General features: G+C 35.0%; 1 protein-coding gene across 3 annotated transcripts; it reads left to right on the forward strand.

Annotated features, from left to right (window-relative positions):
- Positions 1-5,750: 5,750 nt before the first annotated feature.
- On the forward strand, positions 5,751-12,834 carry zgc:171971 (uncharacterized protein LOC569690 homolog). 3 transcript variants are annotated; one of them, XM_034031107.3, is made up of 9 exons: positions 5,751-5,839; positions 6,782-6,953; positions 7,033-7,079; positions 7,901-8,055; positions 9,662-9,786; positions 10,197-10,302; positions 10,864-11,114; positions 11,975-12,127; positions 12,402-12,831. In XM_034031107.3, exons 2-9 carry the CDS (start codon positions 6,783-6,785, stop codon positions 12,528-12,530), a joined length of 1,137 nt encoding a protein of 378 aa, XP_033886998.2. In that variant the 5' UTR covers positions 5,751-5,839; position 6,782; the 3' UTR covers positions 12,531-12,831. The 3 variants fall into 3 exon arrangements, with proteins under 3 accessions (XP_033886998.2, XP_033886999.2, XP_058891839.1); XM_059035856.1 differs by lacking the exon at positions 5,751-5,839 and adding an exon at positions 5,971-6,659; XM_034031108.3 differs by lacking the exon at positions 11,975-12,127 and having other exon boundaries at positions 12,402-12,834.
- Positions 12,835-12,909: the final 75 nt, after the last annotated feature.

A 12,909-nucleotide genomic window follows, 5' to 3' on the forward strand; every position in this document is an offset into this window, starting at 1 on the left:
CCCACAGCTTATATCATTCACACTAACCTCCCCCACTGTTTTTAAGGCAGGAGTCCAAAATCTTTCAGGCACAAACCAAGTACAGTGAGTTGGATATATATATATATATATATATATATATATATATATATATATATATATATATATATAGATAGATAGATAGATAGATAGATAGATAGATAGATAGATAGATAGATAGATAGATAGATAGATAACTCACTTATATCGCAATATCTCATTTTCTTAAGTTTTTAACAGTTGGGAAAAGTTTTATTTTTCGCTCACTTAAGGAATTTCTACTCCTCTGCAATAGTACAGTGTTTAAGATTGAGTCACTAAATTAATTAGGTAGTTGAGACATAATTCAGAGACCATTTTTGTTAGCCACAAGATACTGAAATACCTAGTTTAACCTTGCTCTCACATCCACATTTCCTGTTAAACCTCCACAGTACATTTTGCAATTTGTTGGTTGCACAGCTGTTTCTACTGTGAGGTAGCGGTAACTGTATCCATCTAAAAAAAGAATAATAATATTTAAAATACCTTCACCAATTTCTTCCAGACAGAGATGTAAAGGAGGCTGTGTGGTCTGGTGGTTAAAGCAAAGGGCTTGTAACTAGAAAGTCCCTGGTTCAAATACTGGCCCAGCCACGGACTCATGGTGTGGCCTTGAGCAAGTCACTTAATCTCCTTGTGCTCTGTCTTTCAGGTGAGATGTTGTTGTAAGTGACTCTGCTGTTGATGCATAGCTCACACACCCTAGTCTCTGTAAGTCACCTTGGATAAAGGCATCTGCTAAATAAACAAATAATGTAAAGCCCCAAAGAGAAGCATATTTGCACCTAATATATGTTCAGCATACCCCTCTTATTTTATACTAAAAGATAATTTCATGGTTTTGTTTTCTTCTGTGCTTGTGTATGCTAAATAGACATGATCCTGCTAATACCTGCGGCTGTGGTAGATTCCTCTGGAACACCCTGTCTCTGGTCTTTAGATGCCTGCAAATGAAACGTGTGGATCTTCACAAATATTGGTATGCCATGCCATTGTTACAACTGGATATTGGTTATATCGCAGCACACAAACCAGAAATGTAAATGTGATTCCTGGGTAACTGTCTGCTGCTGTACATTCTCCAGTCCTCCAATCTTGCTTGGCTCTCAATTTGTATACAGTACACCCCCTAAAGGTAGATTCAGGTCCAGGCACACTAGTTGCCCACCTCTGGGAAGCTTTCTAGCAACTTTAGTCACTCATTGAACCCAGGCATGCTCGTACTATGCTACCTGCAGAAGCAGAGGTGTAGGGAATCCACCTGCAAGCTCCAATATACTAGAGAAGCACATTCCAAATGGCGTTTTGTTATACTGGCAGCATTTTATATGAAACACCTACAGAGGTGATATTTTCAATGTGGGTTAATAGGGTAACCACTTTCTTAAATATAACTATGAAATCTTGTTGCTCATCACACCTTTCCATAACTGTTCCATAAGAAACCACAGTACATTTGAAGTCCCCTGACTATTCCCATGGTTATATTATGCATTTACCATAGTTTACCATAGTTTACCATGGTTTCTTTTTATGTTTTCCCATACCATACCTTTCTGGGCTTCACATTTATTCCACTATGCTAAGCTTTTACTATGGTACAATTGTATAAGGGTATGACCATGGAAATTAAGACTTTAGACAAAAAAATAATTTCATGCCAAACAAAAGGGAAAGAAATGCAACACAATAGCTCTTATTTGTACTGGTCAACCCCTTGTGGAAAATCAGGGAAGTAATAGAGCCTTTAAGTGCAGTGGGAAGATAGTAATTTGACTCTTGAGGACAACACAAGGAAATAATAATGACTGGGTGTGTTAGTCTGTATTTACTCTATAGAGTAAATGCACATTTTGTCCATGTGGTGAGAAAAGTAGGCGGTACTTTTTTTTTGTTAAATGATATGAAGACGACTGCTAAAGTGGAACACATTTACACAAAAAGCAAATAGGATACTTTATGTGAAGAATTAAATACAATTATTATTATTATTATTATTATTATTATTATTATTATTATTATTATTATTATTATTATTATTATTATTAACAATAATAACACTAATAATAATAAAAGTGTGGCATTCACAACTTAAACAACAATAATAAACACACTATTAGACTGAACATGAAACTTAACTCAATAAATTAAAATTAACTTCAATTAAATATTTATTTCTGAATAAAAGGTTACCAACATACTTCTCTGAACCAAGTGTGCGCAACCCTTCATATGAAGCCCATCCTACCTTAGATAGACATCAACACATCCATTTCTGTTTTTGCTTAAAAAGAAAACCTTGGTATGATAAAAAAAACATCAAGTAAAAGACATTCTTCTTATCTAAAACATCAACTGTATTACTTGTCACTCCTGAACAGTGTTGTAAGGGGTCTGGGTGTTTGCGGTTGCATGTGTAACTCTTTGGTGTAAAGCTTTGGTTGCTCGTCCTTGCTGTCCAGTAACTGCCTGAACTGAATCTCTTGCAGTTGCTTAGAGTCCTGGTTGTTTGGCCCTTGTCTAAGCTTCCAAAACCCAGAACATGTTAAACTAAGACCCCACTCTCTTCTATTTTAATCATTAGAAGCAACGGGTGTATTCTTAAATGTGAGTTTAGTAGAACTCAAATTGACTCAGAATGCTTGTCATAAAAAGTTAACATTTTAAACTGGATAAAGTAAAATCAAAGAGGACTAGGACTGAAACTAAAAAACAATAAAAACAAAATATGATAATTATAAAAAAAATAAGTTGCTACTGTATAATCTAAATTCTAAATAACATTGTTGGCATCATTTTTTTGCTAAATCACATACATTTCAAGAAAACGTACATACATTTCTTAAAGTGTCATTGTAATCAGCACTCACACAAACGTCCCTATGATCAGTATGCAAGCACCCATAGCAAATGAAAATGTTTTGTACAAATGGTTTCTAATTACTTAAGAGTAAACTATGACCCATTTGAATTTTTTTTTAGTCTCATGCATCTGCTTTTTTAGACATTTTCCAAGTGTTTCCAACAACAACTTGACAAAACAAGAAGATAGTAATTAATGATCCTTCTTTACCACACGGATTGCTTTAGAAAACACATACTACGTCAAGGCGGATGTGCATAAACACACCGGCTGCACAAAGAAGCTCCAGGGCACAGTTTTGGTCTTCAGCTAACAGGCATAATGGATTATAAACTCTCCAGTATAGACAAATAGTTTGCCTTTCAGTTGCTCCAAGTTATAGCTTTGAACAATGTTTATATGACTGGGCTCTGTAACTTCAGGTTGCAAATGTGAAAAAACGCATGTTTCCTTGTAATTAAATTAATTTTCAACGGCATTTTAATTACTGCTTGTCACTTACCAGAATAAATCTGCTTCGCTTTTCTATTTTGACTTAAATTTTGACTCGAAGTTGTCGTTGTTTACATAAATATGCAAAAATGTAATTCACTTTTTTATATATATTTATATTACAAAGCCGTATTATTGGACAGCTGAATAACATACGTTATTAAGCTTTTGTCCGTAAAGTCCTGATCTGACTTGCTTACAGACAATTAATTTATGAGCCCCACAAGATGGTCAATCGCATTAAATTTTACGGGCCACAAGCTTACACGCATTTTTATTGGCTGATATTGAATACCGTATTTAAAGGATCGATTTATGTTACATAGACATCCAAGTTTCGGCCACAAGCTTTCTTCCACCTTAATAACTTCTTATGATAACATCACTATGTTAGACAAAGGGACATAGGACTAGGAGTCTATTTTTTAATGAGCTAAACAGTGGCATATCTAAATCCAGCTGTCTTTAGACCTTTAAACATGATATATGACAGAATCCGATTTGTATTTTATTATAAAAAAATTGTAGAACAACTCTATATGAATCATTAACAAGGGGATTAACATAGATTAATACAGAATTACGCTTTTGAGAGAATTAAAATAGACCCCAGATACAATCAGTAGGAGGTTATGAATGACATTTTCAGGTTATTATATAGTCCAGGAAGTAATAGAGAAATTATAGGACATCACCCTTTACCAAATGCTGTTTTTGCAGTACTGGCAGCGTTTTACATGAAATGCCTATTGATATTTTAAACATGAGCTTTACAAGGTCACAAATGCAATGACATTTTCTCAGAGGATACTGTTGAAATGTCAAAGGGCAGACAACCTCACAGCAAGAATTACTGTATTATGCTGGTGCACGAGCTGTGTGCTGCACAGTGTACACTAAATATTGTAGTGACACCTAGTGGTGTATTTTATACATTGCAAAATTGTAAATGACAGAAGATCTTAACTTAAAAGTACCTGTTACTTTAATTATACATAAGACAAAGAAAATAAATATAAAATACGGGTCGGCAAATTTCATTTTAGAGCACAAAACATGCAGCTAATGATATTCTAATTTCTCTTACAGGAAAATTGTAAAAAAATAATTGGATACAATGTCAGTATATTAACTTGAATAACCCTTAGAATAAGGGTTAACAACCCACAGCATTAACAATAATGGCAACACAGTAGTTCTGATATGGTAGAAAACTGGTATTGATATGGTACATCAATAGATAACCAATGTGTATTGGTTCACACTGTACCACGGTGGAACATTTTCATAGTGTTACTGTGGTTCTATAGTACAGTGGCAGCCCTTGTGCTACCAATGCCCCTAAGTACACATCATTTAGTGTGTGGGTATTTGGAAAACGTTGTCGTGCAATGGACAGTATAATAGGTTTCAGAAGTGAACTGAACTACAGACACTCAGATACACTTGGACCTGGATGGATATGGACAAAATATTAGCACTACTGAATTTGTAACAGACAATGACAAACTTGGATGTGTAATTAACCTAAATCGATCCTTTAAATATTAAATATTAGCCAATAAAAATGTGTGTAAACCAACCCTGGATTTTAACAGCACTGGAAATTACACAGCCACCTGTTATTCTAATCATGATTCCCGGCGTGATGATGAGATCAAACCCTTTATAATGGAAGAGAATATAACGTAACATTGTATCGTTGAATTCTGCTGAGACCAGACAAGAGTTGACAAGGTTAAAGATCAGACGGTTTACTTACCTTAATGTTCTCCTTCTGTAACCCTGGATGTTGATTTTACAGAACCTAATGAAAGGAACAAATCTCCTCCTTCTCTCTGACTTTCACCATTTACTAAGGTGACCAGTTTTATAAAGCAAGTTCATGATCTGCTAAAACTCACTTATAATGGTATCTGACGTTGTTTTCAATGGTTTTTATTAACAATAATGTAAAACAGAGTCCGTGTCGGTTTTCGTTGATTCTTGCAGTTTCAGCTTTACAATCAATCTGTGTGGGCTGTTGAACACTGTTATCCAATGGTTATGAGTTAACATTGTTAGAAAAATAAGGAATTATAGGAATGTTGAGATTCAAAATATCCCAACTTAAACTAATTCCATATTGCCTAGCCCATGTTAAACTACAGTATAGAAAATCTGTTCAAAGAATCAAATTAGAATGTTATGGGCAGTCAACAATCATTTGATGTAATATTAGGACATCAGAGTTTACCAATGGAACGTTTAGTACTGGGAAGTAAAAATGTACATTGTTTTTAATTAAACTATAAACAACGTACCATTATATTAAATTCTGATCAGCACGCTACAGCACACCATCAGGTCAACTCGGCGAAGTGCAGTTCCAGTCCAGTAAAAGACCAGTAGTAATGATGACAAACGCGATATAATATAAATCAGGCGAGTAATGTTGTTTTTATTCATTTTTTGCTCCTAAAAAAATCAGTATAAAATGCCATCGTTTAATTTATTGTGCATTATGATGGATCAATAATAGCTTTTAGTTTTAATCAGACGGATGTTTAATGGTGTTCCTGAGATATACTATCATTTGCAGAGAATAGCTAACAAAATGGACGGGTCTGTTTACATCGTGAAAAGAAAATACGTCGGTATTATTTATTTGTTCGTAAAAATTATGGGAATATAGGCAGAGTGTTAATGCAAAACTCATAAGCAAACCGAATTCGTATACATTTCCCTAGCTTTTTAGCAGCGAGGATTTAAAATACAAATACGTTAATACGGGAACTAAGCACACTATAAACAAACACGTATTGTACGTATTATTTTTTGTATTTTGCTCGTGTGTATGTTTTGTAATTAAATACTGTAGTCGTCTGCAAAACAATGAAATTACTATTTTCATTTTAGATACGTACTAGGCTATGTCAAATCGATTAGCTCAAATTGTTAGTTTAACTCTCAACGTGCAAAGACACAGACCACAAGGAAGTGTAACAGTTTTACTGCAATGTTAACAAAAATGAAACCAAACACACGCTGGTGTTTAAACAAACACTGAATTGCAAATTGATGCTAATGATGCTTCTGCAATGAATGGTCTTGCCGTGCTAGCAAGAAAATGCAAAAACTCCTCACGGGTTGCTTGCGTATCAACTGCAGTGTCAATTTTACATATTCAAAAACCGTAGGTCAGAAGACTAGGTTGCCAAGAAACATCCACAACGTTAATACGGTACCATTTATAAATCAGAAGGTATCAATGGTATTTTTTTTAAAGTTGTGTTTATTTATTTTATAAACAAACTTAACAAACCCAAAATAGAAAAAAAATATCAGTATGTTATTTTCATACGGTTTTGTTTTGCGTTTTTTCAGCATGTTCCACCGTCTCAGTGAGTCGGACAATGCCCCCAGTACCTCTGGTTCCAGACCCTCCTTTGCTCTTGGGCGAAGTTTACTTGGAAGACCATCAGTAAATACCCAGCCTCCTCCAGGTCGTCTTAGTTCCTTGCGTTCTAGAGATCTTACATTAGGAGGTTTTAAAAAGGTGAGACCATAAAACACTTAGCCCCTTGACTTTCTTTTTGTTGTATTATGTTACTAAAAGTAATTATTATGTTTCACAGAAAACCTTTGCTCCAAATATACATTCGGTCCGTAAAACCAAAGATGAGTAAGTACATTTTAATTATTCAAGTTTAGTACATTATCCATTGACTTCTGGCAATGCTTTTTACACAACCACTAATATATATATATATATATATATATATATATATATATATATATATATATATATAATCTATTAGCTCAAAGAGCCAGCTACCCTAGTGTAGGACTTCCAGAGTGGTTTCCCTCTAGTTTTCCTTCCTCTAGCGCAATTTTATTCTACTTCTGGTGGGCAAGTGTTTCCGTATTGCAAAAATGACAGATGTGTCCTGACAGAATGGTAACAGTTAGATTAGTTAAATCACCTTACAGACTTGTTAAAGTTGCAGACTGTTCATGATAGCTCTGCATTCAGTGTCATGGGATGTGCTTCTATTTCTTTTTTCTTGCCCTGTGAATTGACTTGTATACTTATTATTATTATTTATTTCTTAGCAGACGCCCTTATCCAGGGCAACTTACAATTGTTACAAGATATCACATTATTTTTACATATAATGATTGTTTTTTTTACACATTATTTTTACATACAATTACCCATTTATACAGTTGGGTTTTTACTGGAGCAATCTAGGTAAAGTACCTTGCTCAAGGGTACAGCAGCAGTGTCCCCCACCTGGGATTGAACCCATGACCCTCCGGACAAGAGCCCTAACCACTGCTCCACACTGCTGCCTATCTTTGATGTTCTTTTTTTTCAAACAAAAGTATTAATAATTCTGTCTGTCATCATAAACATCCATGTATTATTTTCCCAGCGATTAGATGCTTAATAAAATATTTTTTATTGTAAGGTTATAATAACTGAAATGCCTTTGTACTTAGACTTAAGGAAGCGTCCCATACAGCTCCAAAGAAGGAAAAGCGAGATAAGGAGGAACGACAGAAAGATGGCCGTGGCAGAAAGAGAGACCGGCCACAAACTATCCAGTCACACTCCATCTTTGAACAAGGTCCTGCTGACACAATTAGGAGAATAGGTAACGAGCAAGAAACATTCAAGCAAACTACTCTTAGGGGCTGATGTAAGGATATGTGTAGTACAAACAATTGCTGCTGCAAAATCCAAATTGCCTAGCTGCCAGGCAATTATTTTGCATTGCAGCCTATTCAAGCTTCAGAGCAATGCAAATTATTCAACACAGAAATAATGAGTCGCAATCATGTTAATGAGGGGTCACTATGAGCAGCACTATGAGCAGTTATGCTACCAAAGAGGCCACATGATCCTCTACAGTGGAGAAAGTCAATGCTGTCGGTGGTGTTACCAGGAGGACACTGAACCAGGTGATGAAAAGGTGAAATTCTTCTATTAGGTCTAGGATGACCTGCGGAGTTAGACGATAACGTCTTACCAATGCATCCTCCGGCATCCCAAACAAAGTGAGTTTTTGAAGGGTCAGCAATTGCCCAAGTGCAAGACAAAATCCATACATCTCATTATAATGTTTGCGCCCGCTTAGTATTCCAGATACCCGTCCAATTCTATGCTCTTTTCTTCATTTGAATACATTTCGATATCATTTAAATGGATTAACGATGACAAAGTGCTAATTTGATAGCGAGTGGAGAACACCAGGTGAAAACCATTCTTTACATATGCCACATTTTTAGTGGCTGCTGAAGTCTGACTTTTTGGCCGCTAAACACGGTTTGCACTTGCAAAGTCTGATTTTGGCTGCAGCATGGGTGTTTTGCAGCCGCAAATCATTTTGCACGTATCCTTACATCAGCCCTTAACGTTCTCCATCAGCATACTGTGAAATTCATCTGTAGATATAAAACTGACTGGCCCCAAAAAAGGTTATGATAGTGGATGTCCATTGTAAAGCTTATTAATAAAAATGACAAACAGTGGTTTACTATGGTAAATGCATAGCAACACCACAGGAAAAGCAGGAGAATTACAGTGCAAATTTGCCATGGTAAACATGTATAAGGGATCCCAGCAGAGCGGCCGCATTGATCATCAGGACAGTCTCTTGGGAGTTCCTTGACTGGCAATGTTTGTTTGTTAGTTAATGTCAGGAGCTGCAGAAAAATAAATATGTACTATTCTGTATAAGTAACCTATATAAAATATGGGGTAAAAGTATGTGAAACTAAGGGCTTTGGTCTGTGTTTAATTAACTCCTGTTTTTTGAAAGCAGGAAATATCATGTTAATGTTACAACATTTAGGAACAAACAAATTCACAGTATTTGACAGAGACCTTGAATTATATTGCTTATCTTTTGATTCTCTTTAAAAAAATAAAACAAAGACTAGTAGGTCACGCTTTATTTTAAGGGCTGTTTTTTTTTAGTTTATTAACTGTTAACAAACATTGTTAATTTTTAGCTTAGGGTTAGGGTTAATAAAAACCTGATTTAATTTGCTAAACATTACTACAGTAATAATCTGAACCGATTTCAAGCATGTGATCGACTGGGTATTGATCATCCATAGGGCTCTGGTGTTTGATTGATCACACTTAGGGCTCTGGTGTTTGCAGTTTTAGCTGGCCTTTTATATATTATTAACTAACAGTGCTTTAAATGATTATATGGTATTTTCCAGCAAGGTGTTTTTTTTTTTTTTTTTAAGGGAGCTGGGACAGTACAGACAAGAATGACTGTGGCCCGCCTCAAGTATTAAAATGTATTAAAAAGGAAAAACATGCATTTGAAGATGACACACAGGACATTTTACAGAAGCTGAAACGGGATGATGTAAGTTACCTCTAATTTTCTCAGTCTTCTCTCATCTCTTATTTGTCTGTGAATTAAAAAAAAAAAACATTCAGTATGTTAAGTCATTGCAGTTGTAATAACATAGTAAAATTAGAGCTATGAGCATCACTGAAAGATAATTATCAATGACCTACATACTTGCATGCATACAAACACACACCTCCATACATCGCCAGATGCTGATGCTCTCAATGGCTTATGCTAAAGGAAGTCCTTTTCTAGTTTCACCACAATAGGATAAGCGCTTCCCTAAAACAATGTGTGACACATGTAACTTTCACTATATTCACATTGTTAGGGATCATACATTGGTTTACAAATATTCTACAGGTTTTTTTGTAGTAATTGCACTGGTCTTTCAATTTGAAATGATGTCCCATTTTTTGCAGTTTTTAGATGATCCTGGCCTCAAGAACGATGCAAAAAACAGACCAATTCAGCTTCCATTAGTTCAGTCAAGTAATGTTTTTAATGCAGATGAGGCTACTGCAAACAGTAAGTTCAAAAGCATGCTTATAAACATGCTTATCCTATAAGCATGGTATGCTACATTTTGTATGGGTGAATACAATGAAAATTGATTTAAGTTAGTGATATGTTACTATTATACCGGTACTGTGTCATAGTGTCAGAGTACATAAATATTCCCAGAATAAAATTAAACCCAGCATCATGCAATTGTTTTATCCAGATATTTTTTATAGACATAAAGCTAATCAAATAATTCCAGCAAGTCTTCCATGTTTTCCAATACACATATTGTCATTGGGGGGTCTATTTTATTGATCTAAAAAGTGGTAGAGCTAAATGTCAATCTATTCTATTGCAGCTGGGGTTTCCCTGTGGGGTAATTTATTGACCAAGATATTACCTTACTGTATACAATAAAAAAGTGAAATGTGGTTGAAATAATAAAAAAGTCAGGTTTATGAATGTTTGATCATTAAAATAGACCCCATGGGAGAGTAGCATTTTTCATTTTATTTTTTTAAATAATAATGGTTCAGGGATGTACACTTGATAACAGCGAATTTAAACTCTTACCTTTTAATGCAGTGAAGGAAGAACCTCTGTGTGATGATACAACAGGCATTAAAGTACCGAGACCACAACTGAAGAAAGCTTTCTTAATTCCAAACCAGCCTACTGTAGCTGAACTCTTCCAGAAGATGAGTGTGTCCAGTGAAGATGAGCTGTTGTTCATCCAGCTCCCTGATACAATCCCTGGACAGCCGTCGGCACACAGTGACAAACTTGCAAAGAAAGAACCCAAAGCAGAGGACAAGCAAACACCTTCTAAAAGTCAAGTAAGCCTTTTCATATGTAGGAGCTTTTCTTCATTTGAAACTTATATACCATATATTTATGTGCAGTTTGAATGATTGCATTTTATTGTTGGAAGATTTCCAGTCATATTAAGGTAGCAGGTGTATTCACAGATCCTTAAATTTGTGATAACCAATGCTTTTTAACATATAGTTGAAGATCTATCCTGGTTATCATTAATAACTTAACAATTATGGTTATGCAAGTGGACATAGACAAATGTGATACCTTAAAGGAGTAATAAACAAAGCTTTAAAATACTTTATTTTACTAATTGGCATTGCAACATTGTCTCTTCTGTTTTGCTGAACATCTTTTGGTTCTTTTCCTGCTTTTTTGCAGGCAATGTTTTTTTTTTTTTTTTTTTTTTTTAAATCCTGGTACCTAATACCCAGTGCTGCAGATCACATTTTTGCATTGCAGTAAAACCATTTCAGTATACTGTATGTGACAAATGAACACAGGAAGTGGTTAAGAACCATGAAGCAACAGCAACATTTAATACATTCAGCTAAACACAAGAAAAGGGGACCCTGAGATAAGGCTGCTAGTGCCAGTAAGGGTTTTACTCTTTTGGACATTACTCTTTTAATAGGGGCCATCTTTCACTGAGATTGATTTGCCAATAAGTGCAGAATCTAAGATATGCCATTAGTTAAGCCAGCAAACCAGTATTTTATTTTTATTTTTTTTACCAGTATTAGGCTTTACTGCTCAAATCTACAGTAAGGGAAACAATTCAGATTTTACATTTATAATAAAATGGCCAGTGACGGAATTACCAGTTATACAAATAATACCTTTATAATGTCAGTTTTAATTATGGCATGCATTTTTGTAGGATACTCCAATAAAAGAAAGCAGTGCCACCCTATCAGACTTCACAGAGGGTCCCATTGGTAAACTGCAGATCAGAAAGTCAGGCAAAGTGCAGCTCGTCATGGGCGATGTCACGCTGGATGTTTCGGAAGGAGCAGCCTTTTCTTTCTTACAGGTATGATTTGTGTGTCTGATAACTGGCACAATCAAATCCTACAAAAAATATTAATTTTACCAGGCCCATATACGCATCATTTAAAACCAGAGCCACACACTAAAGTGGACTAAAGAAACAGATTTGGAAACATCTTTAGATTAAAGTTGCATTGTGTGATTTGAGATGTTTTATTATTGAGATTTCAACAACAAAAGAATGCTGATGGCCATGATATATCTAGCACAATAAATGTACTCAAACAATGCACTTTTCTTTCTTTTTTTTTCTTCAGCAACTGGTTTCTGTTGGGCTCTCTGAAGGTCGCACTGGGGATATGACTTTACTGGGAAATGTAAAGCACAAGTTGGTGTGCTCCCCAGACTTTGAAACACTTTTGAAGGAAGTCGTTTTTGCACCATAAACGCATTCAGGGATACATAATTTTTTTTTTTTTTTTTACTGCAAAAGATATTCAAAGATCCATTTTTTAAACAGTATATCATAACTCTGTAATTGTATATATTCCTATATAGGAAACACATGTTTTATATTTGCTCTCAATTCTGTATTGTGTCTACACAGTGAATGTATTTATTGATGGTAATAATAATAAAAAAAATAAGCTGTTTTGGAAAAGAATTGTTAGATTTCAGGTGTTGAGATACAAAACGTGAATTGTTTTTTAGCTACATAAAAACAAAGATGCTGTCTCACAAACACCAATGTCTAATACTGTTTAACAAACAAACATATATTTATTATACACCAGTAGTGCTTTTTAGTCTGGGTTTATTTATTTC

This window comes from Acipenser ruthenus, chromosome 13, assembly GCF_902713425.1.
Source record: "Acipenser ruthenus chromosome 13, fAciRut3.2 maternal haplotype, whole genome shotgun sequence".
Lineage (NCBI taxonomy): Eukaryota > Metazoa > Chordata > Actinopteri > Acipenseriformes > Acipenseridae > Acipenser > Acipenser ruthenus.